Source organism: Carcharhinus amblyrhynchos, chromosome 24 (assembly GCF_965287045.1).
Source record: "Carcharhinus amblyrhynchos chromosome 24, sCarAmb.v2.hapA, whole genome shotgun sequence".
In the NCBI taxonomy this organism is placed as follows: domain Eukaryota; kingdom Metazoa; phylum Chordata; class Chondrichthyes; order Carcharhiniformes; family Carcharhinidae; genus Carcharhinus; species Carcharhinus amblyrhynchos.
The window spans coordinates 31,522,020-31,546,457 of record NC_137347.1 but is presented as its reverse complement, the minus strand read 5'-3'; the positions used below and the strand labels follow the sequence as shown (position 1 = coordinate 31,546,457).

The 24,438-nt window shown below is 42.4% G+C and overlaps 1 protein-coding gene across 1 annotated transcript in view; it reads left to right on the top strand.

Annotated features, from left to right (window-relative positions):
* Nucleotides 1-1,781: 1,781 nt before the first annotated feature.
* Nucleotides 1,782-24,438, top strand: part of cep85 (centrosomal protein 85) — a 56,805-nt gene continuing 34,148 nt past the window's right edge. The window contains exons 1-2 of the mRNA XM_080211226.1: nt 1,782-1,879; nt 16,141-16,202. Coding sequence (XP_080067352.1) covers nt 16,148-16,202 — 55 coding nt within the window. The 5' untranslated portion in view covers nt 1,782-1,879; nt 16,141-16,147. The remainder of the gene's footprint in view (nt 1,880-16,140; nt 16,203-24,438) is intronic.

The following is a 24,438-nucleotide window of genomic DNA, read 5'->3' as shown; positions in this document are numbered from 1 at the left end:
GGGGCTGAGAACACAGCCATGTGGGGCACCAGTGTTGAGGATGATCGTGGAGGAGGTGTTCTTGCTTATCCTTACTGATTGTGGTCTGTGGGTTAGCAAGTTCAGGATCTAGTCGCAGAGGGAGGATCCGAGACCCAGGCCATGGAGTTTGATGACTAGTTTGGAGGGAATAATGATTTGATTTGATTTATTATTGTCACAATTAACATTTAGAGAAAAGTATTGTTTCTTGTGCATTATACAGACAAAACATACCATTCATAGAGAAGAAAACAAGAGAGTCACAGTTATAAGGCTGTGAGAAGGTGTAGAATGCAAGGCAGGTCCATTCAAAACTCTGTCAGCAGCAGAGAAAAAGCTGTTCTTGAGTCAGTTGGTACATGACCTCAGACTTTTGTATCTTTTTCCCAAAGGAAGAAAGTAGAAGAGAGTATGTCCGGGATATGTGGGGTTCTTAATTATACAGGCTGCTTTGCTGAGGCAGCAGCAAGTGTAGACAGAGTCAATGGATGGGAGGCTGGTTTGTGTGATGGATTGGGCTACATTCATGATCTTTTGCAGTTTATTTTGGCGGACCTGGAGCCATACTAAGCTGTGATACAACTAGAAAGAATGCTTTCTATGGTGCATCTGTAAAAGTTGGTGAGAGCTGTAACTGACATGCCAAATTCCCTTAGTCTTCTGAGAAAGTTGGTGGGCTTTGAGGGACTGGTGTTGAAGGCTGAGCTGGAGTCAGTAAATAGGATCCTGACGTAAGTGTCTTATTATTTAGGTGTTCCAGGATTGAGTGCAGAGCCAGGGATATGGCATCTGCTGTGGATCTGCTGCAGCAGTAGGCAAACTAGTGGATCCAGGCAATCCTGGAGGCTGGAATTGATTCGTGCTATGACTAACCTTTTGAAGCACTTCATAATGGTGGATGTCAGAGCCACCAGACAATAGTCATGTTGCTTGGCGTAAGTACTGGGATGATGGTTATCTTCTTGAAGCCGATAGGGACCTCAGATTGTTGTAAAGAGAAGTTGAAGATATCTGTGTATACCCCCACCAGCTGATCCACGCAGGACCTAAGTGTCGTCCAGGTACCCCATCCACGCCAGTCACTTTCTATGGGTTGACCTTTGAGAAAGCTGCTCTGACATCTGTAATGGTGACTCCAGATACTGGTTGATCCAAAGCTTCCGAGGTGGAGGGCTGACTTCTTGCTCAAAATGGGCGTAGAATGCATTGAGCTCATCAGGAATGGGTGTGTTGCAACTGGCATAGTTTAGAGGGATTAGTGGGGTGAATATGTGGAGTTACATTGATAGGGCTTGGGCAGGATTGTGGTCGGTGCATACTCGATGGACCGAATGGCCTCCTTCTGCACTGTAAAGTTTCTACGATTGCTATGACATCGGAGCACCCGGAGGAAACCCACGCAGACATTGAGAGAACGTGTTAATTCCACACGTTCTGCATTCACTCAGCAATTTGAAATGAAATTAATCTCGGTTACTACGGTACCGCAGTTGAGGCGCTGCTATTGCGCATGTTACGGTTTCCGGCAGTTGGTTTTAAACGGTGTTCAGGTTCGTTACTGCAATCAGTGCCCGGCGCAGGCAAACTTGCTTACGGCTGTGTTACCGCCTTCTCATCATGATTGACAGCACAGTTGTCCAATAAACAGTTGCGCTCTGCCTGATTGACGCGGGTCTTGGCAGCGGGGTTAGCCAATGGGGAGCGGTGGGTAGGCGTTGCGTGGATTGAAGGTCGGTTGCGTGGCAGCATAACGGCTTCACTGCCGGCGACCTGGAGGTGGGATTGTACACGGTGTTGAGTGCTGTCGCAGGCCGGCTTTATTGGCGGGTTGTCGGTGGGAAGCCGGCCAGAACCCGGGGTAAGCAAGTGGCGGGTGACAGGCTTGCGGGTGGCTGGGGAGTTGAATGTTGTGGCTGGTGTCGGGGGGAGTTCTTGGCCTAGGAGTTCCCCAAGATCCGAGTCACTGTCTCCTAATCGGCCGAGCTCCTCGCCCCGCAACCGGGCGGACTCCCTCCTTTTAACCTCGTCTTGGCTCCATCTCCAGTCAGTCCCCCCGGCCCTATCCCCGCCCTACCCTGCAGTCTGCAGGGCTCAGCTGCCCTGAGTGAAGCTTTAGCGTTCCATGATAATCGATACAAAGCCTTCGTTTACAATGAAGTTTGCAGCATTAAAACTAATCGATTGTTTGTGAAACCTGTCCTACTTTTGGACATCTGTTTGGAGAAAGGTGGGACTTTTTTTCTGTCCAGAATCTTCCTCAGGTGCTGAATTGACCATGTGCTTGACAGTGTTAAACCAACTTTGCTTTCTCGTGTTTGAGATTAATGGAATTTTGAGTAACTTGGTTTTAATCTTGTAGTTGAATGTTTCCAACGCCAGATCTTGCCGTGTTACACTGGTCTCCCTGCTGGCTAACTCGTCCCTTTCAGTGTATCATATCCCTTGATTTTTGACATGTGTCTCTGCAGTGCTTAGATTTGTTTTTTGTCTGACAAATACAGGTTGTCGTTTGGTAATAGCATGCCTGATTAGAAAAATGGATGATCGTAGGAGGGTAACCTGTTAAGTGCATGACAGACGCTGTTGACACTGGCATAATGGAACAAATATACTTGAGCTAGCAGTTTGGCATGTAGTTTGCAGTGTAAAATGCATGGGCTTTAATTTTAAAAGATCTGTGGGGCTTTCTGCATTTTGGTCCATTTGGTATCTTAAAACAGCCTATCATGAATGTTGCTGGATCCTTGTGTTTTCTAATGCCATTTGTCATCACTGACTGCTATAGTAACATCTATAAAAGGGTGAAAACATGCCTTTAAAATTGATGTATCTAATGTGCCTTATAATTAATTGATATATAACTTTTAGTATGTATTTTTGATTTGAGTGTTTAGCAAGTATGAAACTTGCCTTGAGCAGGAATTGGACTCTAAATCTGACAATTTATCTATTGCATGTGTTTCTTTATGTGGAATGCTTAACAGCTGTGAGGTGCTGTCTGTTGCTTTATTTGAAAAAAACCTGCTGTAAGCTAATCTTGTCTCCTGAATTTAAATGAGCTCAATGCTTCAAGTAGCTTTTAGTATAATATAGAATTTGGTACAAATGAGTACTTAGACAGCCAGGAATGCAATTGAGAACTCTGTTCTGTTCAGCTATTGCCAGTGGACTTCAAATTGAGCGGATTGATGTCAAGATACCAGATCAGATACTCCAATATTATGAAGATTGACTGTGCCCCAACTATTTGTTATTTTGGCATTAATGTGAGAATATTGTGTTTTGCTCCAGGTATGATTCTGTTGACACATTAGGAAGCTTTTAACAAAACAAACTTTTTTCAATAGTTAAATTGTATTGTTAAATAGCTTAACATTTACCAACTGAACAATACTTAAACATGACAATATTACAATTCTCTCAATTATTTCCAATTCAAACAATATTCCTCTTATAGATTTAAGCAGCTCTTCAAAATCAGTTTGCAACACACAAGCTTGTGTGCTCGTATTGAGCTACCAGTCCTTGAGCTTCCAGAACATCTCTGTAGAGGGAGACCTATTTCTCCTAGCAGGTCCCCATCAGCAGCCTGCAGAGAGAGATTTCTTGCTTCTTTCAGAAGCAAGTAACTGCCTGCTTTTCCCTGTAAGTTTAGCTCCTCTCCTTAAGCACGTGACTGTCAATCAACCTAACCCAACCCCTAGCCTGAAACCCAGGAGAAAAAGCAAATAAACAAAAACACACTAATGCAGATTAAAACAAACATCCCTAGCTAAAAGCAATCGTTAGCCTCAGCATATGAGCTCAAAAGAGAAAATGCTGGAAAATCTCAGCATGTCTGGCAGCATCTGTAAGGAGAGAAAAGAGCAGACCTTTTGAATCCAGATGACCCTTTGTCAAAGCAAGATCTGATACTGATCAGTATATGAGTTGTCTGTTTTGCAGACAAGTTGGCACCATGTAAAACATACCCCTCACAAGAAACATGATATGAATATATTTCTTAAAGGCACTGTACCATCACACTGATAGGAACTTGTTGGGTAGTGAAAATGCAGCAGTGGTGTTTTGACCTAAATTATTATGCAGCAAGTTTTGATACAGAACTTGAGCAAGGAACTCAAAAGGACTTGGATGACAGAAGAGAGCTCTATTAGCATGCATGCTGAATTGAACTAAAAACATTTTCTGCACTAAATGAGATGAGAGCATCTGGAGATTACAGTAGCAAGGTCCTTAGAAATTTGATTCTAACTCTCAGGAACACAGCCTTGGGACAATTGTGCTTTGGGATAGCATTTGGGAAGTTGTACATTTGTGGCCTAATTCATACAGTATATCAATGGCTGAGCAAGTGTTCTACGTTGAGTATAAAAGGCATCATTTTATTAATTTGGGAGAGCGGTTATAATGCAAGAGAAATAGTGTGAAGTTTGGTTGCTGATATTCTCCATGCACATGTTGTATTGTTTTGAACATAAGAAGTAGGAGCAGGAGTAGGCCATCTAGCCCTTCGAGCCTGCCCCGCCATTCAATAAGATCATGGCTGATCTGAAGTGGCTCAGTTCCACTTTCCTGCTTTCTCCCCATAACCCTTAATTCCCTTGCCTACCAAAAACCTATCTACCCGTGTCTTAAATATATTTAGTGAGGCAGCCTCCACCACCTCAACGGGCAGAGAATTCCAGAGATTCACCACCCTTTGAATGAAGAAGTTCCTCCTCAACTCCGTTCTAAACTGCCCCCCGCCTCTACCCTACCATCTCTCTACCTCTACCCTATCCATTCCCTTCATTATCTTGTACGTCTCTATAAGATCCCCTCTCATCCTTCTAAACTCCAAAGAGTACAGACCCAGTCTATTTAGTCTCTCTTCATAGTCCAACCCCCTCATCTCTGGTATTAGCTTAGTGAACCTCCTCTGCACTCCCTCCAAGGCCAAAATATCCTCGCACAAGTGCGGCGACCAAAACTGCGCACAGTACTCCAGCTGCGGCCTCACCAGTGCCCTGTACAGTTGCAACAAGACCTCCCTGCTTTTATACTCTATCCCCCTCGCTATAAAGGCCAGCATCCCATTCGCCTTCTTGATCACCTGCTGCACCTGCAGACTGGGTTTTTGCGACTCATGCACAAGGACCCCCAGGTCCCTCTGCACCGTAGCATGCTGCAGCTTTTCGCCCTTTAAATAGTAATCCCTCCTGCTATTATTCCTGCCAAAGTGGGTAACCTCACAGTTGCTAACATTGTACTCCATCTGCCAGGTCCTCGCCCACTCGCTCAGCCTATCCAGATCCCTCTGCAGACTTTACACACCCTCCGCATAATTTGCTTTTCCACTCATTTTTGTGTCATCAGCAAATTTTGACACCCTACACTCAGCCCCCTCCTCCAGATCATCTATATAAATGGTAAATAACTGAGGCCCCAGCACCAATCCCTGCGGCACTCCACTAGTTACCAACCACCAATCAGAGTAGCGCCCATTGATACCAACTCTCTGCCTCCTATTAGACAACTAATCCTCTATCCACGCTAACACCTTACCCCCAACTCCATGCCCCCTAACCTTCTGAAGCAACCTTTTGTGCGGCACCTTATCAAACGCCTTTTGAAAATCGAGAAACACCACATCCACCGGTTCCCCTCTGTCTACCGCACTAGTCACATCCTCATAGAATTCCAATAAATTTGTCAAACACGACTTCCCCTTAACGAATCCGTGCTGCATCTGCTCTATCAAACAATTCTTCTCTAGGTGCCTCACTATTTATTCTTTGACGGATTCGAGCATTTTTCCAACAACAGACGTTAAACTAACCGGCCTATAATTCCCTGCCTTTTGCCTGTTACTTTTTTTAAACAGCGGCGTAACATTAGCCGTTTTCCAATCTTCCGGCACTTCCCCAGAATCCAGCGAAGTTTTGGGTAACAAAGGTTCTATTTTGTTAAATCAACTGGATGTTAAAAACCTGGTGGTGTCACCTGAAGGAAATGGGCATCTCATTCTGTACTACAAGCCTTCAGATACATCCAAAAATACAGAATTACGGATTATTAGCGTTATGAAAGCCTGAAGTTTCTGGAATGCCTAACGTTAGTATCTGTGCATCACTGTGAAATGCTTTGATACGTCCTCAGAGGTGCGATAAGATAATAAATGTAAGCTCTCTTCCTATGTACTGTAGGAATAAAACTTAGCATTGTACAAAAAATTATTTATGCCCAACCAGATTATATCCACTGTTCTCAAATTGATAAACAAGCTCTCCTTACAGGACCCTGAAATCTGTTTGGAAAAAGTGAAATGTTGTGTAAGAGGGCTTCCTAAACTGTGGGTTATGATGCCCCACTCAACCCCCAGGTTGTTTTAATCTGTTTATTTTTAGGTTGGCGTGACCTAATATTACTGACCTAGGTATTCATTTTTCTTTTTGAAAACTTGCCTCTTCATAACACTTCCTGCCCCAATATTAATTGTTGTCCCCCTGAAGCACTGGTATATAATGAAAATTAGCACAGATTGTGAAGCTCAGTTTTTGGTTTGCATGTGTGGTACAGAAATATTCAGTCGCTTAGTGAGGAGGGGTGCAACACAGGTATTAAAAAGTACCCTTGCTGTTTATTCTGAGCAAGGTTTTGTGCTGTGAAAATTCTGGCAGCTAATTATACTGACAGTTAAGTGAAATGTGGATCACAGCTTACAGTCTAATTTTAAATATGAACTACACAGCAGTTTAGTGATTTCAAATACTAAATAAATCTAAGCAGTTTGCTGCAGTGTAAATATGGCTGTCAGGCCTAACAGGAGGTGCATGAAGCTACAAAGATTTAACCTTCATGGAGGCTTTTATATAGAGTAGGGTTTAACAAAATGGAAGGGTAGAAGGTGCTACTTTCCCTCTTTCCCCTGCTGCTTCTCTTTCCTCTCCTCTCTTCCGCCATCTGTTGGGGGCGGAACAAGTCTGGAAGTGGAGAAGGGAAGGGGACAGACATTATGGGCAAGGAAGTGGAGTTTCTGGTGTAGACTAATTTGAATGATTAGGATCAATTAGTATTGAGTAACAGTTCTGGTTTGAGGAGCAGTTCATTTGAGCCAGATTTTCCATGCATTGATTATAGTCAGAAAGTTTTTGTGTATCTGGTTACCGTGTAGATTTCTAACGAGCACCATGGTGTGGATTAGAATATTTGACGTGAGCTGCAGTAATGAATCTATTTGGGTATAATAAGCCATAGGTGATTTACAAAACTGCTTTAAAAGTCAATGCTATGGTGCCTATTACTTTAAACAGACTGATCCAGTGTTTAATGTGAATAAAACTAGAAGTGGCTTTTGTAAAAAAGATTAGATAAGTTTTATTTTCCAAAAATCCTTTCTGGTTTATTTTTTCTTATATCCACCCTTTATTGCTAACCAGCAGTTTGAGGATCAAACCTAGGATTAATTCTTGCCAACTGAACTCTTGTGAATATGCAAACATTTTATCCTTTTTATAATTGGCATCTTAATGTAACAAGCTACCCCTGTTACAGTAGTATTCACTGCTGCATTAGATACTTTGGTAATATAAGGTGACATGCTGAAATTTTGTTTGGTGATCTAGATCAAGAATGATAATATTACTGAGCAGGATACACACTGGTGATTTGTATGTACTGAATTTTCAAGATTAGGTTTGACCTATTTTCAGTTGATTGCAGCATGACTTTATAGCATTATATTCAATTAATTTGGGTAATATAGAAGCTCTAAATTGAGATTTTTGGTAAGGTACTGATGAAATATATGCATCTGAAGCATAATATCCTTTCTTTGCTCTTTGATGTGGAATAATCTTTGCTGTGGTATTTACTGCCCATATGTATGGGATGCAGTTGAAGTGATATGCCGCTGAGGGACTCCTTTTTTCCTCTGCCTTGTTGCATTGACGGTCCTGTCAATGAGGTGGTCCCATCTTTTATATCCTGTATGGTGCTGCTAACATTTGAATATGTACGCGTACAAAAAGATTTGGGAAGGAAACTATCCAGTGTGTTCAAGGCAGCTGCACTCAGTGTGCTGTTCCAAAGATTGGAATTCATGGCACTGGCTTCTTGCATTCCACCTCTGGCTGTTTAAAATTACAGCAAAATATTGCAGTTGTTAAATTTGTTCAAAGGATGATGTGTTGGGTAATAATGTATGATGTACCACAATCTTTTTGTTAACTGATTAGTAGGAAAGGCCTCCAAGTTGACGTTTATATGTGAATCTATTTTGAAAGCTGTTTTGTGGATTCATTGCCTGTTTTTGACACTGCACAGACTGGTGTTGGGCTATTTAATCATTCAGCTCAAGCCATAGGATACGATTACACTAAACAGTGGAAGAAGATCTTGTGTAATATAAATAATGCCCAAGTTAAAAGTGCCTCTTTGTAAATCATTTAAAAGAACAAGTATAATCCATTTTCTTTCTTTAGTGTATTGTGTTTTACAAATTACTGACGCCTTCAAATGGAATGAATTCTGAATGTACTTTTTTTCTGCAGCTATCAATAAGATTTTAAAGCTAGGTAACACCTAAATTGTTTATCATGAATTTTCTTTTGACTAAGGTAAAAATTATGGAAATCAGTGAATTTAAAATGGTGTTTTACTTTGATCTTGTTTGCTGACCTACAGCAAATTGCAAAGAAAATATATTCTCAAATCCTTATGTCTGGCTTGAAGTATAAGTTTTTCTTTTGCCTCCTAATTCAGAAACCCAAGTAAAAGGCCAGGAGACACAGTGTGACTCACAAGGTGACATCAGGGCGACATCATGGCTCACCAGATACTGTAGCTCAGGTAGCTGCACCATTAGTCCATTTAGTGTCCACTTTCAAATTAACAACCATATCACCTTTCCATTAGAGTGTGAATTCAGAATGCAGACAGACTTCAATCATTACCCTGGGCCTTTTCTTTTCACTTTGTTAGCTCTGAGCCACTTGGAAACCATCACTATAGTTTTGGGATTCTTGAACAATCTGATGAACCCACACTATTTCTCCCTCCCTGATGCCTGTGGTGATGTATCACACTTACCCAAGTTCTCTCTTTTTTTTCCTTCCCAAACAGCATATGCTGGGGAACTGGTGAAACTTTACCAATTATAACAGCACAGGCTAATTGGAAAAAGTTTCAGTAGGGTACAAGAACTGAAACAGTTGGTTGTGCTTATGCATATAGCTTGGCAGGTTGCTAAAACATATTAGCAAGAGCTGTTCAATGGCCACAGCCTCATCTTGTTGCCCCTTGGCAACATCATCTATAGACATTGGCAGTAATAAAACCAAGGTCATCTTTTCAATTAACTCCATAGGAACCCATATTGTTACTGAACCATATGATGGCACCCTCATTTCCTGTACAGGAAACAATAGGACTTCCATTGTGATTGCAATATCTGCCTTGGAACCTTCAGTAACATTGGAAGGACTGAAATTGTCATGTTGGCCCATGTATCAAACTCTTCTGATGTCACTGTTTCAAGCTAAATCAGATGCTTGGCAAACAGAATACTAGGATTGTTAGCAAACTGAGTTTTCGAAGCACACCTGGGATCCCAGAGCTAATAGAGTAGGAAGAGCAATCATTGCAGCAGATCCTTCCCTATGATAGGATAGGAAAAAGTGGTGTTGGGTGAGGACAGTGTCACTGAGGTATATAATGAAGGTTTGGGATGGGGGAGTTTGGAAAGATTACAATATTTTGGAGGGGAAAAGGAGGTTGAAGATCATGTAGTGATTTACAAAGAGAAAGATTGTGTGTGCACTTTTTGAGGATCCCCAATGATGCAATACTTGATATTGTCCACTGGCCTTTAAATACAGGCTAAAAATCTGTTGCATTGTAGTTTAATAAACAATTAAATCCATCGAGTCCGTCTAATCTTGTATGATTTTAAGAAATCTATCCTCCTTCAACTGCAGAGTTTAATGCTCCTTTTTGACGTTAACTTTAAACTGAATGAATTTTGTTTTGTATTGCAAAATAACTATTAAGCTGGCCTGTGAGTATGATTACACATTTTCACTGAAAGCTAATTTGTGTTTGCTGAACAGTTCGAACATAAAACCAGGTTTTTGATTGAGTACTTAAAGACTTCCAGTCAATTGTCCACATGCAGCACTGACTAATTGATGAACATCATTGAGGAGAGATAATTAGGCATGTTTCATTGATAACATTTGTTTTTTTACGGGACAGAGAATGATTGCTTTTCCTGACTTTGAACATCGCTTTCCATACTACGTAGCATTGCAAAACCTGTTCCTTTTTTTTTCCCCCCTCCCCCACCCTTGCGTGTTTCTGCATGTATTGCCTGTTTTGATGTTATGTTTAGTAATGTCTTTAGGCTGGAACAAGAAATTAACGTAACACAACTAGAAAATTGTAGATTTTGGAAATCTGGTTTATACCACCTGGTAAGCAGGAGGTTAAGGCATCAGTTTGTGATGAGCTTATTGCTGTGGTCTTTTTGTGTCAATCTCCACCAAATCCAGACAAAATACCTGATGAAAGATCTTGACAGTGCGTTTCATAATCTCCGTATATCTCGACCTGTAGCCTTTCAGGACATGCTTGATTATATCTTTCTGTTTCACTGGGGTCTTCCTCTGTTCCATGATCAGGATGTACTGAACCACCTCACTCACCTCCCTGTCTTTGGCAGCGGGTGTCAGCTTGTCCAGGCTGTGTTGGGCTTGCGAGGCACTGTGCAAAGGGCCCCCCTCGTCCATATCGGAGGCACATTGCAGAATGACGAGGACTAACTGTGAACCTCACTGGCTACTGGCGTTCACTGTAGATTGTCGGCCCCACAGCATGATAACAGGAAATAAAACATCCGGAGTGGACATAGATTCCTCCCCACTTCCTTTCCCTTCTCTTTGGGTGCTCACTGATTCCTTCAGGAATCTCCTCTGCCTCTTTCCTCTGCCCCTCTCCTCTGCCCCTCTTGCTGCTGCTTGGTTCTCCCACTCTTCCTCTGTCCACCCGGGCTTCTTTTTGCTGTCCTTTCACACGTCATAACAGCATTTTAAGAGACCAGTATTTTAAAAGGAGCTTTTGTAAATACTGCATTCACATTAAAATAACTGCAAATCACATTGATGCCACAATGCAGATGGATGTTTGGGCATAATTTCATCCATTAGGGTTTACAGTCATTTATATTGAGTAATATGTTCACTACGTTAATATTGCGGTAGGTTTTCTTTGATAGCATGGTGTTGTGTGTGATGATACTGTGCCTTTAGGAAACTTATTTGGGTTATGTTTCTTGTGCAGTATCTAATTTAGCAGTTCATTTTATTGTCAGTGCTGCTTTTTTTGGATCCGGCAGCCTAATTCTTACTGATGCTCCATAATTGATCTTAATTGCTACAATATTTGTTTTAATCGGGACTAATGCAATGTTGTTATCTTGGTGTTTTATTCTGAGCCTTCTCAAAGTTGGGCTTGGTTAGGTTGGTTGATGGATAAGGTCATGTGACTGGGTGGAGCTAGGCTTACACAGAAAACTCAAGTCAGTTAACATAAGAACATAAGAAATAGGAGCAGGAGTAGGCCATCTAGCCCTTCGAGCCTGCCCCGCCATTCAATAAGATCATGGCTGATCTGTCGTGGCTCAGTTCCACATTCCCGCCCTCTCCCCATAACCCTTAATCCCCTCTCTTATCAAAAACCCATCAACCCGCGTCTTAAAAATATTTAGTGAGGTAGCCTCCACCACTTCAACGGGCAGAGAATTCCAGAGATTCACCACCCTTTGAGTGAAGAAGTTCCTCCTCAACTCCGTTCTAAACCGCCCCCCCTTTATCTTGAGGCTGTGCCCTCTAGTCCTACTATCCTTTCTGAGCGGGAAGAGTCTCTCCACCTCTATCCTATCCATCTTATATGTCTCAATGAGATCTCCCCTCATTCTTCTAAACTCTAACGAGTACAAGCCTAGTTTATTCAGCCTCTCCTCATAGCTCAACCCCCTCAACTCCGGTATCAGCCTAGTAAACCTCCTCTGCACTCCCTCCAAGGCCAAAATATCCTTGCGTAAGTACGGCGACCAAAACTGCACACAGTACTCCAGCTGCGGCCTCATCAATGCCCTATACAGCCGCAGCAAGACCTCCCTACTTTTTTTATATTCAATCCCCCTCGCTATGAAGGCCAGCATCCCATTCACCTTCCTGACCACCTGCTGCACCTGCAGGCTGGGTTTTTGCGACTCATCCACAAGGACCCCGAGGTCCCTCTGCACCGTCGCGTGCTGCAGTTTTTCGCCACGTAAGTAATAGTCTTTCCTACCATTATTCCTATCAAAATGGACCACCTCGCACTTGCCAACATTAAATTCGATTTGCCAGTTCCTGGCCCATTCGCCCAGCCTATCTAGATCCTTCTGCAGACTCTCCACACCCTCCGTGCAATTTGCCGTTCCACCAATCTTGGTGTCGTCAGCAAATTTCGACACCATACACTCGGTTCCCTCCTCCAGATCATCTATATAAATGGTAAATAGCTGAGGCCCCAGCACCGACCCCTGGGGCACTCCACTAGTCACCAACCGCCAATCCGAATAGCACCCATTAACCCCCACTCTCTGCCTCCTATTTCACAACCAATCCTATATCCACGCTAACACCCTACCCCCAACTCCATGCCCCCTTACCTTCTGCAATAACCTCTTGTGAGGTACCTTGTCAAAGGCCTCCTGAAAATCAAGAAAGACCACATCCACTGGCTCTCCTCTATCCACCGCCCTAGACACAGCCACATAGAACTCCAATAAATTTGTCAGACACGACTTCCCCTTAATGAAACCATGCTGCGTCTGCTCTATCAAGCAATTCCCCTCAAGATGCCTCGCTATTTCCTCCTTGATGACGGATTCTAACATTTTACCTACAACAGACGTTAAACTAACCGGCCTATAATTCCCTGCCCTTTGCCTTCTTAAACAACGGCGTAACATTAGCCGTTTTCCAATCTTCTGGCACTTCCCCGGAATCCAGCGACGTCTGGAAAATAACCACCAAGGCATCCACTATCACCTCCGCCACTTCTTTCAGACCCTCGGATGCATTCCATCCGGTCCTGGGGATTTGTCCACAATCAGTCCCATCAGTCTGTCGAGCACCGCCTCTCTAGTAACATTAATGTCATTGAGACCCTCCAGTCCTACCACCTTTCCATCGCTAACACCCAGCAAATTATTCACATCTTCCTCCATGAAGACCGAAACAAAAAAGTTATTCAAGACCTCAGCCATTTCCCCATCCCCTACCATTAAGTCCCCCCTCTCATCCTCTAAGGGTCCAACGTTCACCCTAGCCAGCCTCTTCCTTTTTATATATTTATAAAAACTCTTGCTATCCTTTTTTATATTCAGCGCTAGCCCAGCTTCATAGTTTCTCCTACCCTTCTTTATCAACTTCTTTGTCAATCTTTGTTGACATTTAAACCTCTCCCAATCCTCTTCTCGCCCACTACTCTTAGCTACTCTAAACGCCTCTGCTTTTAATTTAACACTTTCCTTCACCTCCTTCGTTATCCACGGCTTATTACCTCTCCTCCTATGGTCCTTTTTAACCATCGGAATAAATTTCAGCTGAGCACCAAGAAAGATCTCCTTAAAGATCCTCCACTGCTCCTCAGCAGACCTACCTTCCAACGCGCTCCCCCACTCAACATTCGCCAATTCTTCTCTCATCCTACCGTACTCCCCTCTGTTCAAACAAAGGACGCGTGTCCGGGAACCCACTTTCTCCTCCTCCATCTGCACCAGAAACTCCACCATACAATGATCACTCTCCCCAAGAGGATCCTTCACCGCAAGGTCCCTAATTCTACCCGCCTCATTACATAGCACCAGACCCAAGATAGCTCGCTCCCTCGTCGGCTCCAACACACACTGTTCAAGGAAACTATCCCGGCAGCATTCCAAGAACTCTTCCTCGAGCCCACCACATCCAACATGGGTCGACCAATCAATATGTAGATTGAAATCTCCCATAATTATGGCCGTTCCATTCCTGCACGCTGCACTTATTTGCGTGTTAACAGCCCGCCCCACCTCCAGATCATTATTCGGGGGCCTATAGACAACACCCACCAGCATCTTCCTCCCTTTGTTGTTCCTAATCTCCACCCACAACGATTCCACGTTCTGCTCTTTGGTTCCTATATCATCCCTTGCTACCACCCTGATGCTATCCTTAATCAGCAGAGCTACACCCCCCCCTTTTTCCTCTCGCCTATCCTTCCTAAACACTTGATACCCCTGGCTGCTTGGAAGCTGCAAAGAGAAGTAGCACCTTTTCTCTCAAGTCTGGGATCTGCCAGAGAGTAGGTTTATTGATATGAAGCTCTGCTGTTTGAGGATATATCCCTCCCTGGAAATTGCTGTATGGGAGTCAAAAGACCAATGTGTCTCTGTATCTGTCCATAAGGGTTAAAAGACTGGAAAAGTAGCATCTACATGAGCATATCTATTTTGTGCTAATTCTGAAGGGAGATTTCTTTCTAAGGATACTGCTTATGTTGGAACTATAGAGATAGCTACCTCTTAAGAATTGTATGTTGTCATTTTTTTAAGTATTTTAGTTGGTAAAAGTTATCCTAATTTTTATTATATTCTGTGTTCTTAATTTTGTTTTAATAAAAGCTTCCTATTGGGTTCACTGAATCGTACCTGGAATGAAGCACCTTATGCTCACCCTAATGCCAAACTCAAAGTGGGGGGGGGAGGGGAGGAAACGACATAGGTGGCCTGAAATATCCGGGGTGTGGGGGTGCCTGATGGATCTCGTGTGCTCCGTTCTGTTGTACAAAACAGAGGGATCTGCCTATGTATTTGTGCTGTCTGGTGAGAGTAGCTGGCTTTCTAGTGAGCTTTGGCTCTCTCCCTCTCTCTTCCTCTCTCTTCCCCCCCCCCCCCCCCCCCCCCACCCACCCACCCACACACACACACACACACACACACACACACACACACACACACACACAAAATGCCATAAGAATGCATTTTTAAACTTGCCCAAAAATTGGACCTGAAACTCCCTAGTTTTCATGCAGTTTTGGCACTTAGAATTATTTTGTTGAGAATTCCCCCCAGAGTCTTCCTTTTCTTGAGGGCAACTGGGACAAGCGGTGAGACATTTTTTCACTTCCCTTTTTTCTTGGTGGAAATATATTTCAAGGAACGTCAACTGGCCCACCCTTAGTTTCAAATTACCAGCTTGCGCAGCATTGACATTGCAAGAAACTGGTTGTTTCTTTTGTTAGTGTGTGAAGGAGAAGCAATTAAAAGTAGTTTGCTAATTAAGGTGCATTTTATTGTTGACTTTTGTCCACAAAAATGAAAAGCTCAATTTTTAAAAATGGTAGAATAAGTGGCTTTTCTGTGTAGTTAAAAATGAATTTGTAGCTTTTAAGCGTAAGCTTGGATTTATGTGAAGTACAAATTGTACTTGTGTACTTGAGTGATTAAGTATAGCTCACTTTTTAGAGTAAAGTTCTCTTAAATCAGGCATATTTCCTGGGTGATTATGGAATTGAGGTCTGTTGTGCTTTTGGCCCACGTTTCTAAGCAGAGCTTGCTCTTGGAAATAAGTAAAGTTGATATTTAAATATCTTTGATGTTTGTCATTTTATTTTGAAAACACAACCAATCTGATGCTATAACCTTGCAGTCCAAAGCAGGATTGAAATCGGACTTGAGTCCTTGACCCTGTTTCTCAGTGCCGTTTTTCTAAGTTTCTTTTAATGGTGCCACGACCATTTGGTTACTCTAGGTCACAGTATCTGCTGTGAAAACAAATGACAATACAAGTGTGGTTGAAATAGAAATGTAAAAACAATTTAAAAACTAAGCAAAGACCTGCAAGCGAGGGACTTAGTTATTTCTTGATCAGTTTGCGATTCATAACATTTTCTGTACAGTGCTGATCAGTCATCAAAATTGGTCAAGTATGTCGCTTATAAAAGTTTGCTATATAATCCATTGGAGTCATTTTTTTAAAGCCATCTTCTATTCTGTCAATGCCATGTGACCTGTTTTAATTATTATTTGTCCTTTTGATTTGTGAACAGGTTTCATATGGCTACCTCCAGGAAGCATAGAGACTCGATTCAACAGCAGAGCAACACAATAGGTAGAGCACTGAAACTCTATTTGAACAACAAGCATTTTTTTCCTGTACTCCTTTCTTAAAATTCTTTTGCCATCCAGTGCTGTTAAATGTTCATATTGTGTCCATTTGAAATGTACTTGCAATTGAAAATAGTTTCTCTGTAGAATTTTATAACACAAATAGGCATTTAGCCCAACAGATCTAATTCCATACTATGCTCCACATGAGCTCCGTCCCATCTTGTTTAATGTCATTTATTAACTGTCTTTCTATCCCATTCTCCCCCTTGTATTTGTAGAGTTTCATATTAACTGCATCTATGCCAGTCATTTCAACGCTCTGTGGCAGTGAGTTCCCCATTCTCATCATTCTGAACAATGGAGTCATTCCTGGATTCCTTCTTGGATTTATTGGTGACTGTCTTGTCTTGTATGTCTGACTCTTAAGCCGGAATTTTACCAGTGCACTCTGCCCAATTCTGCAGGCGAGGCTTGGAGAATGGCATTCTCTGTTGGCCTGGGGCAGGATTGTGCTAACCTCAGGTGGATATGCCAGTAAAATTCTACCTTCAATTCCAGCAAATGGAAATATCTACTCTAAGTCGATCTCTTCTTTGTAACCCTTCCTAATTTACAGACCTGTCAGATCACCATACAATCTTCTCTTTTCTGGAAGAAAGAGATGAGCCTGTCAAGTCTTTTCTGATAGTTGTAGAATTTTATTTTTCACAATTTGTGGAGCAGTGTGCATATCAATGTAGCTAGAATTTACAGAAAATGATTTTTTACAGTCCTAAGGCATTTATATTGGGAGAATTCTGGCAGTCAGCACGCACTGGAGATAATGTCATGTCATGTATTGCTAAGAAAAACATTGTTTTGAGGGTTTTTGCATTCCCGCTTTTATGAATTGTGTAATTATGGAAGTTGTAAAGTTATTCAGATGCCTCAAGCTTGTGTTAGAATTGATAGTGATATTCCTTCTATTAAGTTGATTAGGTTCTTCCACAGTGGGGTGGTGAGATGGTTGACTTTTTTGTGACTATATTTACAATGGGTGCTATTCGGATTGGCGGTTGGTGACTAGTGGGGTGCCCCAGGGGTCGGTGCTGGGGCCTCAGCTATTTACCATTTATATAGATGATCTGGAGGAGGGAACCGAGTGCAGGGTGTCGAAATTTGCTGATGACACCAAGATTGGGGGAAAGGCAAATTGTGCGGAGGGTGTGGAGAGTCTGCAGAAGGATCTAGATAGGCTGGGCGAATGGGCCAGGAAATGGCAAATGGAATTTAATGTTGGCAAGTGTGAGGTGGTCCACTTTGGTAGGAAGAATGGTAGGAAGGACTATTACTTACGTGGCGAAAAACTGCAGCAGGCGACGGTGCAGAGGGACCTCGGGGTCCTTGTGCATGAGTCGCAAAAACCCAGCTTGCAGGTGCAGCAGGTGGTCAGGAAGGCAAATGGGATGCTGGCCTTCATAGCGAGGGGGATTGAATATAAAAGTAGGGAGGTCTTGCTGCAGCTGTATAGGGCATTGGTGAGGCCGCAGCTGGAGTACTGTGTGCAGTTTTGGGCGCCGCACCTGCGCAAGGATATTTTGGCCCTAGAGGGAGTGCAGAGGAGGTTTACTAGGCTGATACCGGAGTTGAGGGGATTGAGCTATGAGGAGAGGCTGAATAAACTAGGCTTGTACTCGTTAGAGTTTAGAAGAATGAGGGGAGATCTCATTGAGACGTATAAGATGATGAATGGGATGGATAGGATAGAGGTGGAGAGACTCTTGCCGCTCAAAAAAGACAGTAGGACTAGGGGGCACAGCCTCAAGATAAAGGGGAGGCGGTTTAGAACGGAGTTGAGGAGGAACTTCTTCACTCAAAGGGTGGTGAATCTCTGGAATTCTCTGCCCGTTGAAGTGGTGGAGGCTGCCTCGCTAAATATTTTTAAGAAGCGGGTTGATGGGTTCTTGATAAGAGAGGGGATTAAGGGTTATGGGGAGAGGGCGGGAAAGTGGAACTGAGCCACAACAGATCAGCCATGATCTTATTGAATGGCGGGGCAGGCTCGAAGGGCTAGATGGCCTACTCCTGCTCCTATTTCTTATGTTCTTATGTTCTTATGTTCAATGCAAATGGGGTTGTTTAGTTATTAACCATGTGCAATGGTTGAATTTGCTTTGATTGAAATAATGTATTTAAGTCCGTCATCAAGGAGGAAATAGCGAGGCATCTTGAGGGGAATTGCTTGATAGAGCAGACGCAGCACGGTTTCGTTAAGGGGAAGTCATGTCTGACAAATTTATTGGCGTTCTATGTGGATGTGTCTAGGGCGGTGGATAGAGGAGAGCCAGTGGATGTGGTCTTTCTTGATTTTCAGGAGGCCTTTGACAAGGTACCTCACAAGAGGTTATTGCAGAAGGTAAGGGGGCATGGAGTTGGGGGTAGAGTGTTAGCGTGGATAGAGGATTGGTTGTGAAATAGGAGGCAGAGAGTGGGGGTTAATGGGTGCTATTCGGATTGGCGGTTGGTGACTAGTGGAGTGCCCCAGGGGTCGGTGCTGGGGCCTCAGCTATTTACCATTTATATAGATGATCTGGAGGAGGGAACCGAGTGTATGGTGTCGAAATTTGCTGACGACACCAAGATTGGTGGAACGGCAAATTGCACGGAGGGTGTGGAGAGTCTGCAGAAGGATCTAGATAGGCTGGGTGAATGGGCCAGGAACTGGCAAATGGAATTTAATGTTGGCAAGTGTGAGGTGGTCCACTTTGGTAGGAAGGACTATTACTTATGTGGCGAAAAACTGCAGCAGGCGACAGTGCAGAGGGACCTCGGGGCCCTTGTCCACGTGTCGCAAAAACCCAGCCTACAGGTGCAGCAGGTGGTCAGGAAGGCGAATGGGATGCTGGCCTTCATAGCGAGGGGGATTGAATATAAAAGTAGGGAGGTCTTGCTGCGGCTGTATAGGGTATTGGTGAGGCCGCAGCTGGAGTACTGTGTGCAGTTTTGGGCGCCGTACTTACGCAAGGATATTTTGGCCTTGGAGGGAGTGCAGAGGAGGTTTACTAGGCTGATGCCGGAGTTGAGGGGATTGAGCTATGAGGAGAGGCTGAATAAACTAGGTTTGTACTCGTTAGAGTTTAGAAGAATGAGGGGAGATCTCATTGAGACGTATAAGATGATGAATGGGATGGATAGGATAGAGGTGGAGAGACTCTTCCCGCTCAGAAAGGACAGTAGGACTAGGGGGCACAGCCTCAAGATAAAGGGGGGGGCGGTTTAGAATGGAGTTGAGGAGGAACTTCTTCACTCAAAGGGTGGTGAACCTCTGGAATTCTCTGCCCGTTGAGGTGGTGGAGGCTGCCTCGCTAAATATTTTTAAGACGTGGGTTGATGGGTTTTTGATAAGCGAGGGGATTAAGAGTTATGGGGAGAGGGCGGGAATGTGGAACTGAGCCACGACAGATCAGCCATGATCTTATTGAATAGTGGGGCAGGCTCGAAGGGCTAGATGGCCTACTCCTGCTCCTATTTCTTATGTTCTTATGTAAGTCCTACAGTAACATAGTAAGACAAAAGTAGCATCTTGAATGGAACTAATAAAATGTAAATGGATGAAATGCTCCAAGTAGGATCAGATTTGTAAAGAAAGGAAATAGTTAATGTTTCAGACATGACTTGTCACCTGAACTGATGATATTACAGATGAACAGCTCAAAAGGAAATGTTGGAAAAGCTGGCCAATCCCATGGGGTGCAGGCCAACCTGCCAATAATCTATCATTTGAAATCCCATGCAATGTGCCAATTTATTCCCTTCTCACCCTGCCACCTTGCCACATGCGTAGTAGGAATAAATGGTTTGTTATCCTCCTGCAACACTGTCCAAGGCCTCAAACATCTATACATGAGTGATTTTGCTTGTATTTACTCTAACCCAGTGTACACGTTACCTCCTTAGGATGAGTTCTCCTTTGCATTGTGATGATCAAACCTTGGATTAGGTGATCAGTTTTTTGAATGCCTGTCCAGAAGCTCAACTCCAGAGCTCTGTTGCTTGCCACTTTAAGTTTTTTAGTGTCTCACTCATTTTAATCATTGCCTGTGGCTTTTTGTACCATCCGGCTCAAGCATCATATACTGTTCAACTATTTGGCCGTAGCATTGACTTTGGCTTCAGACCTTAAACACTGGTCCTCTTTTCTTGGTTGAGGGGAGGGGGGGGCTGCTTCTCCCTGGTACCTTGTTCTTGCTATCAAAACTGAAACCAACTCGTGTCGACATCCCTCAGTCAAACTGCCACTGTCAGTTAGTGATTCACAGGTAAATTGTATATATCTGCCACTTTTAACTACATTTATTATGTTTTAATGTTGCTTTGAGTAAGCGCTTCTGTAAATTGGAAGTAGAATTATTCACTTAGTTATTTATTATTCAATATCAAAGCGTATATGCTTATTGCTTGTAACCTTATAATGAACTCTGAAGACAGGATGGGGGTGAAGGTCTTTATTTCTTTCCTTCATTTCTCCCTCCTCCTAGGTTGTAGCAAATTCCAAGTAACTTGATTTCAGTGTCTACTCCCAGTGCAATAAAGGTTTTTATGAAATGAATTTTTCCCTAGTGTCTCATGCTGTTCTTCCCTTGTTCATTGGCACTTGAGGAAAATGAAAGATGAGGTGTTGTTCAAATTTGGGGTGGGGATTTGTTTCTTCCTTGTTCACCTTGCTGTGTGATGTGATATATGGTCCTGCAATCCCAAAAAGAGTAATGGACATTGACAGTGTCGTAGAGGTTTACAGCATGGAATCAGGCCCTTTAGTCCAACTTGTCCGTGCTGCTCTTTTTTTCTTTCAATCGTGAAGCTAGTCAATGATAGTGATGAAGGAAAATTTTTTTTTTGTTAGAAGCAATTTCTTATTGTTTATGGATTTTCTTGCTATTGAGAGTAACCTGAAAATCACTAATTTTAGTGAAGAAGGTGCTCTTTATCTTGGATTCTTATTGTGGAAGGGAGAATTCCAGGATATGAACATGGGTAAAAATTAACGCATTTCATTCACTGCATATTTTGGTCTCTTTGAACTACGTGTAAAACCATGTGCCAGCAGTAGAAAGTGTAAGTGAAATGGGGGAGGGCTCAACCTGTATTAAAAGCAGGTCCATTTGATAGCAGGATCTCTCAATTGTATAAAAACACAGGAGTTATAAAAAGTTAGCAAAATATAAATTAGCAGTATTGAAAACATGGCTTTCAGAAATCGTGAATGAGTATTTAATGTTTACTTATAAACATTTTTAATTAAGGTGAAATGATTCCATGGGTTAGGGAGAAGGAAGGTTTAATCAGTTTTAGGTGCTTAAAAATTGCTAGCATTATGTAAGTGCTAAAATTGTCCAACGTATTGGGAAGGGAAGAAAGTGCTACATCTATAGTCAGGAAGCTGGCCTTGCTCCAAAATGCTAACTTGTTTTAAACTGTGTAAATGTTAATTTGAAGAAACCTAATACAGAGCACATTCATATGGGTTGCCCTGGACTGCTTATTGCAGATAGCTGCTGATACCTTAATTAAATGGGAGATACAGGTGTAACTTCAGTATAAACCCAGGCATTGATAACTGTGCCAAATTCTGCTCCTTGAATCAACTTTGATACAAAGTTAAATCACTTACTGAAGGACTGGGGGGGATGTGGGGGAGGTGAGGATGCTTAATGTTATGCATTTGAATTGATGTACTATGGTGAAGAGTGCTTGTCTAGTTGTAGACATTTTAACTTGTGCTGTGCTTGTATTTATTTTATTAATGTCCAAAGTGAGGTGCCATCGTATAATTATTGTCTGTATTCAGACGTTTTGTTCTTGGGGCCCTTTTAGTGCATATAGAAAATTGATCTTCTGGTATGGACCATTCACCAAAACTTTAGTGGGTTTTTGTGAGCATAGAAAAGGAGGTCAAGGTAAATTGCCACAGAGACCTGCTTGTCTATGACTGGCAGCATTGTAACTTAATTTGTGGAATGCTTGGGACTAGGCATTTGTGCAGTTTTAGTTAGAAATCATGGAAACCCTACAGTGTAGAAGGAGGCTATCTGGCCCATCAAGAGTGCACTGACAACAATCCCACCCAGGCCCTATCCCTGTCACCCATATATTTATCCTAATAATCCCTCTAACGTACACGTCCAGGGACACTAAGGGACAATTTAGCATAACCAATCAACCTAACCACATCTTTGGAGTGTGAGAGGAAAGTGAAGCACCCAGGGGAAACCCATGCAGACATGGGGAGAATGTGCAAACTCCACACAGACAGTGACCCAAGCCAGGAATCAAACTCAGGTCCCTGGAGCTGTGAGGCAGAAGTGTTAACCACTGTGCTACCATGCTGCCCAAGTTGGATGAAGTCAGACTTATTCTTGTTTTTTCAGATTGATCAGTTCGCCTGTGGAAATTTGAATTTTTGGATTTGATCATTCAGCATAGCTTAATGTCAAGTTAGGATGCTCTTTTGTTTGTCTGCATTTTCTTTCTTCACTGTTCAAATATAGTAATCATAGGTCTGAGCATCTCCTACTTTGCATGTCAACGTTTTATAAAAACGTTAAGATGGGTCTAATCGTTTTTGCTCATTTCGCATTTCAATTTAGTTTATTTTAGAAACAAGTACACTGAATATAACTATTATACTTCATTCCCTCTTTGAAATGAACACCTGTTCTGTAGCTAAATTTTTTTTTGCTACATGGCTTTTCTGTTAAACTGGTGTTGAGAGGGAGGCAGAGAAGTGTATGGAGGGAATGCCAGAAATTTGGCTAGGCAACCAAAAACACTGCCATCAGTGGTGTAGCAGTTATAACTGAGCATGCACAAAGGGCCAGTATTGGAGGAAAACAGATGAACCAGAGTATTGTGGGTTGGATGAGATTAGAGATGGGGAAGGTTGAAGAGAGATTTTAAAATGAAAATGAGAAACCCCGCTGACCCAAAACTTTTTAATTAACAGGTTAGCCTGATTTAAAAGTAATATTTTTGTGGAGATATTCTATGCTCGATTCCACTCTCAGGCATCCATGATGTTCAACAGGGATCACTGGATAGAGTAGCGGTAATAATTCCAATACGAAAGGAATTTTTTGTTTTGTTTGTCTACCCAACAGTGCTGCATCACCAAAATCAGTTACCTTGGAGTCTAAACAGCAAACTTTTCTGGTGTTAATCTGTGAGGCCCTAAAGGACATAATAGGGAATATATTAATGATTTTTATCTTCTCATTGCATGAAACTTTTGACTTTAGCCTAGTATGGTATATGGATATTTCTAGAGTTTAATTGCTTTGTTTGCTGCTGATCTAGTGTCTTAACATAAAAAAATTCCCTAAAATTTGAAAAGTAACGTCAGCTTGATAAGTTCTACTTTTCTTCAGTAACAAAGTTTGCTGGATTTGAACCTAATAGTCTCTAACTCAGGGCAAGCAGTTTCCAACACTCTGCACGTGTACCTCTTGTGTTAAACTTATCAAGCTACGGTGTTCTTCCAATATACCCTAGTGGCAAATGTAAAAATACTGACTTCTGTTTTATGCTGCAACTTTGTTGCTTGAGGGGACTTGTGGGCTTTGTGTCCCAGTTGAATGGCATAGAACAGCCTTTTGGCTAAGATCAAGTGTAGCATCGACATGTTGTGCTTGGTTGAAGTCATTAGGTTACATTTTAGCTTCATTTGAAGCAATTTTTAAAACTAGCATCTTGGCCTTTTGGCTAAGATGCAAATAAAATCAAGCCTTGGAGGAGGAGCTATGCCTACTGCAATCAGCTTGGATCATGTAGATCAAGCCCAAGACAGGAGGTGAGAGCCCTGTCTTGTCAGCTTGGATCGGGAATGTCTCAACTTGTTGAGACTCTGAATTGGACTTTATTGAATTAAATAAAAACAAAAGATCAATACTAACCCCGATTTGCTTAAATTTATTTACAAGTTGTTCATCGTTTGCTTTAGGCAGGTTCTTTTAGGCCATCCTCTTTATGGAATGGCTACATTAAATCATATGCATGCATTTTTTCTTTCATGCTTTCACAGATGCGGGCATCACTGGCTAGGCCAGTATTTATTGCTCATCTGTAAATACACGTAATCAATTGGTTTGCTTTGATCTTCATACCGTGATGAATAGTTGATCTCACTTGGTCTTTGATTAAGAATAGGTTTTGGTAAAATTATCCAGTGACCTTGCCAGAAAGTGCATGTCAGATGTTGGGTG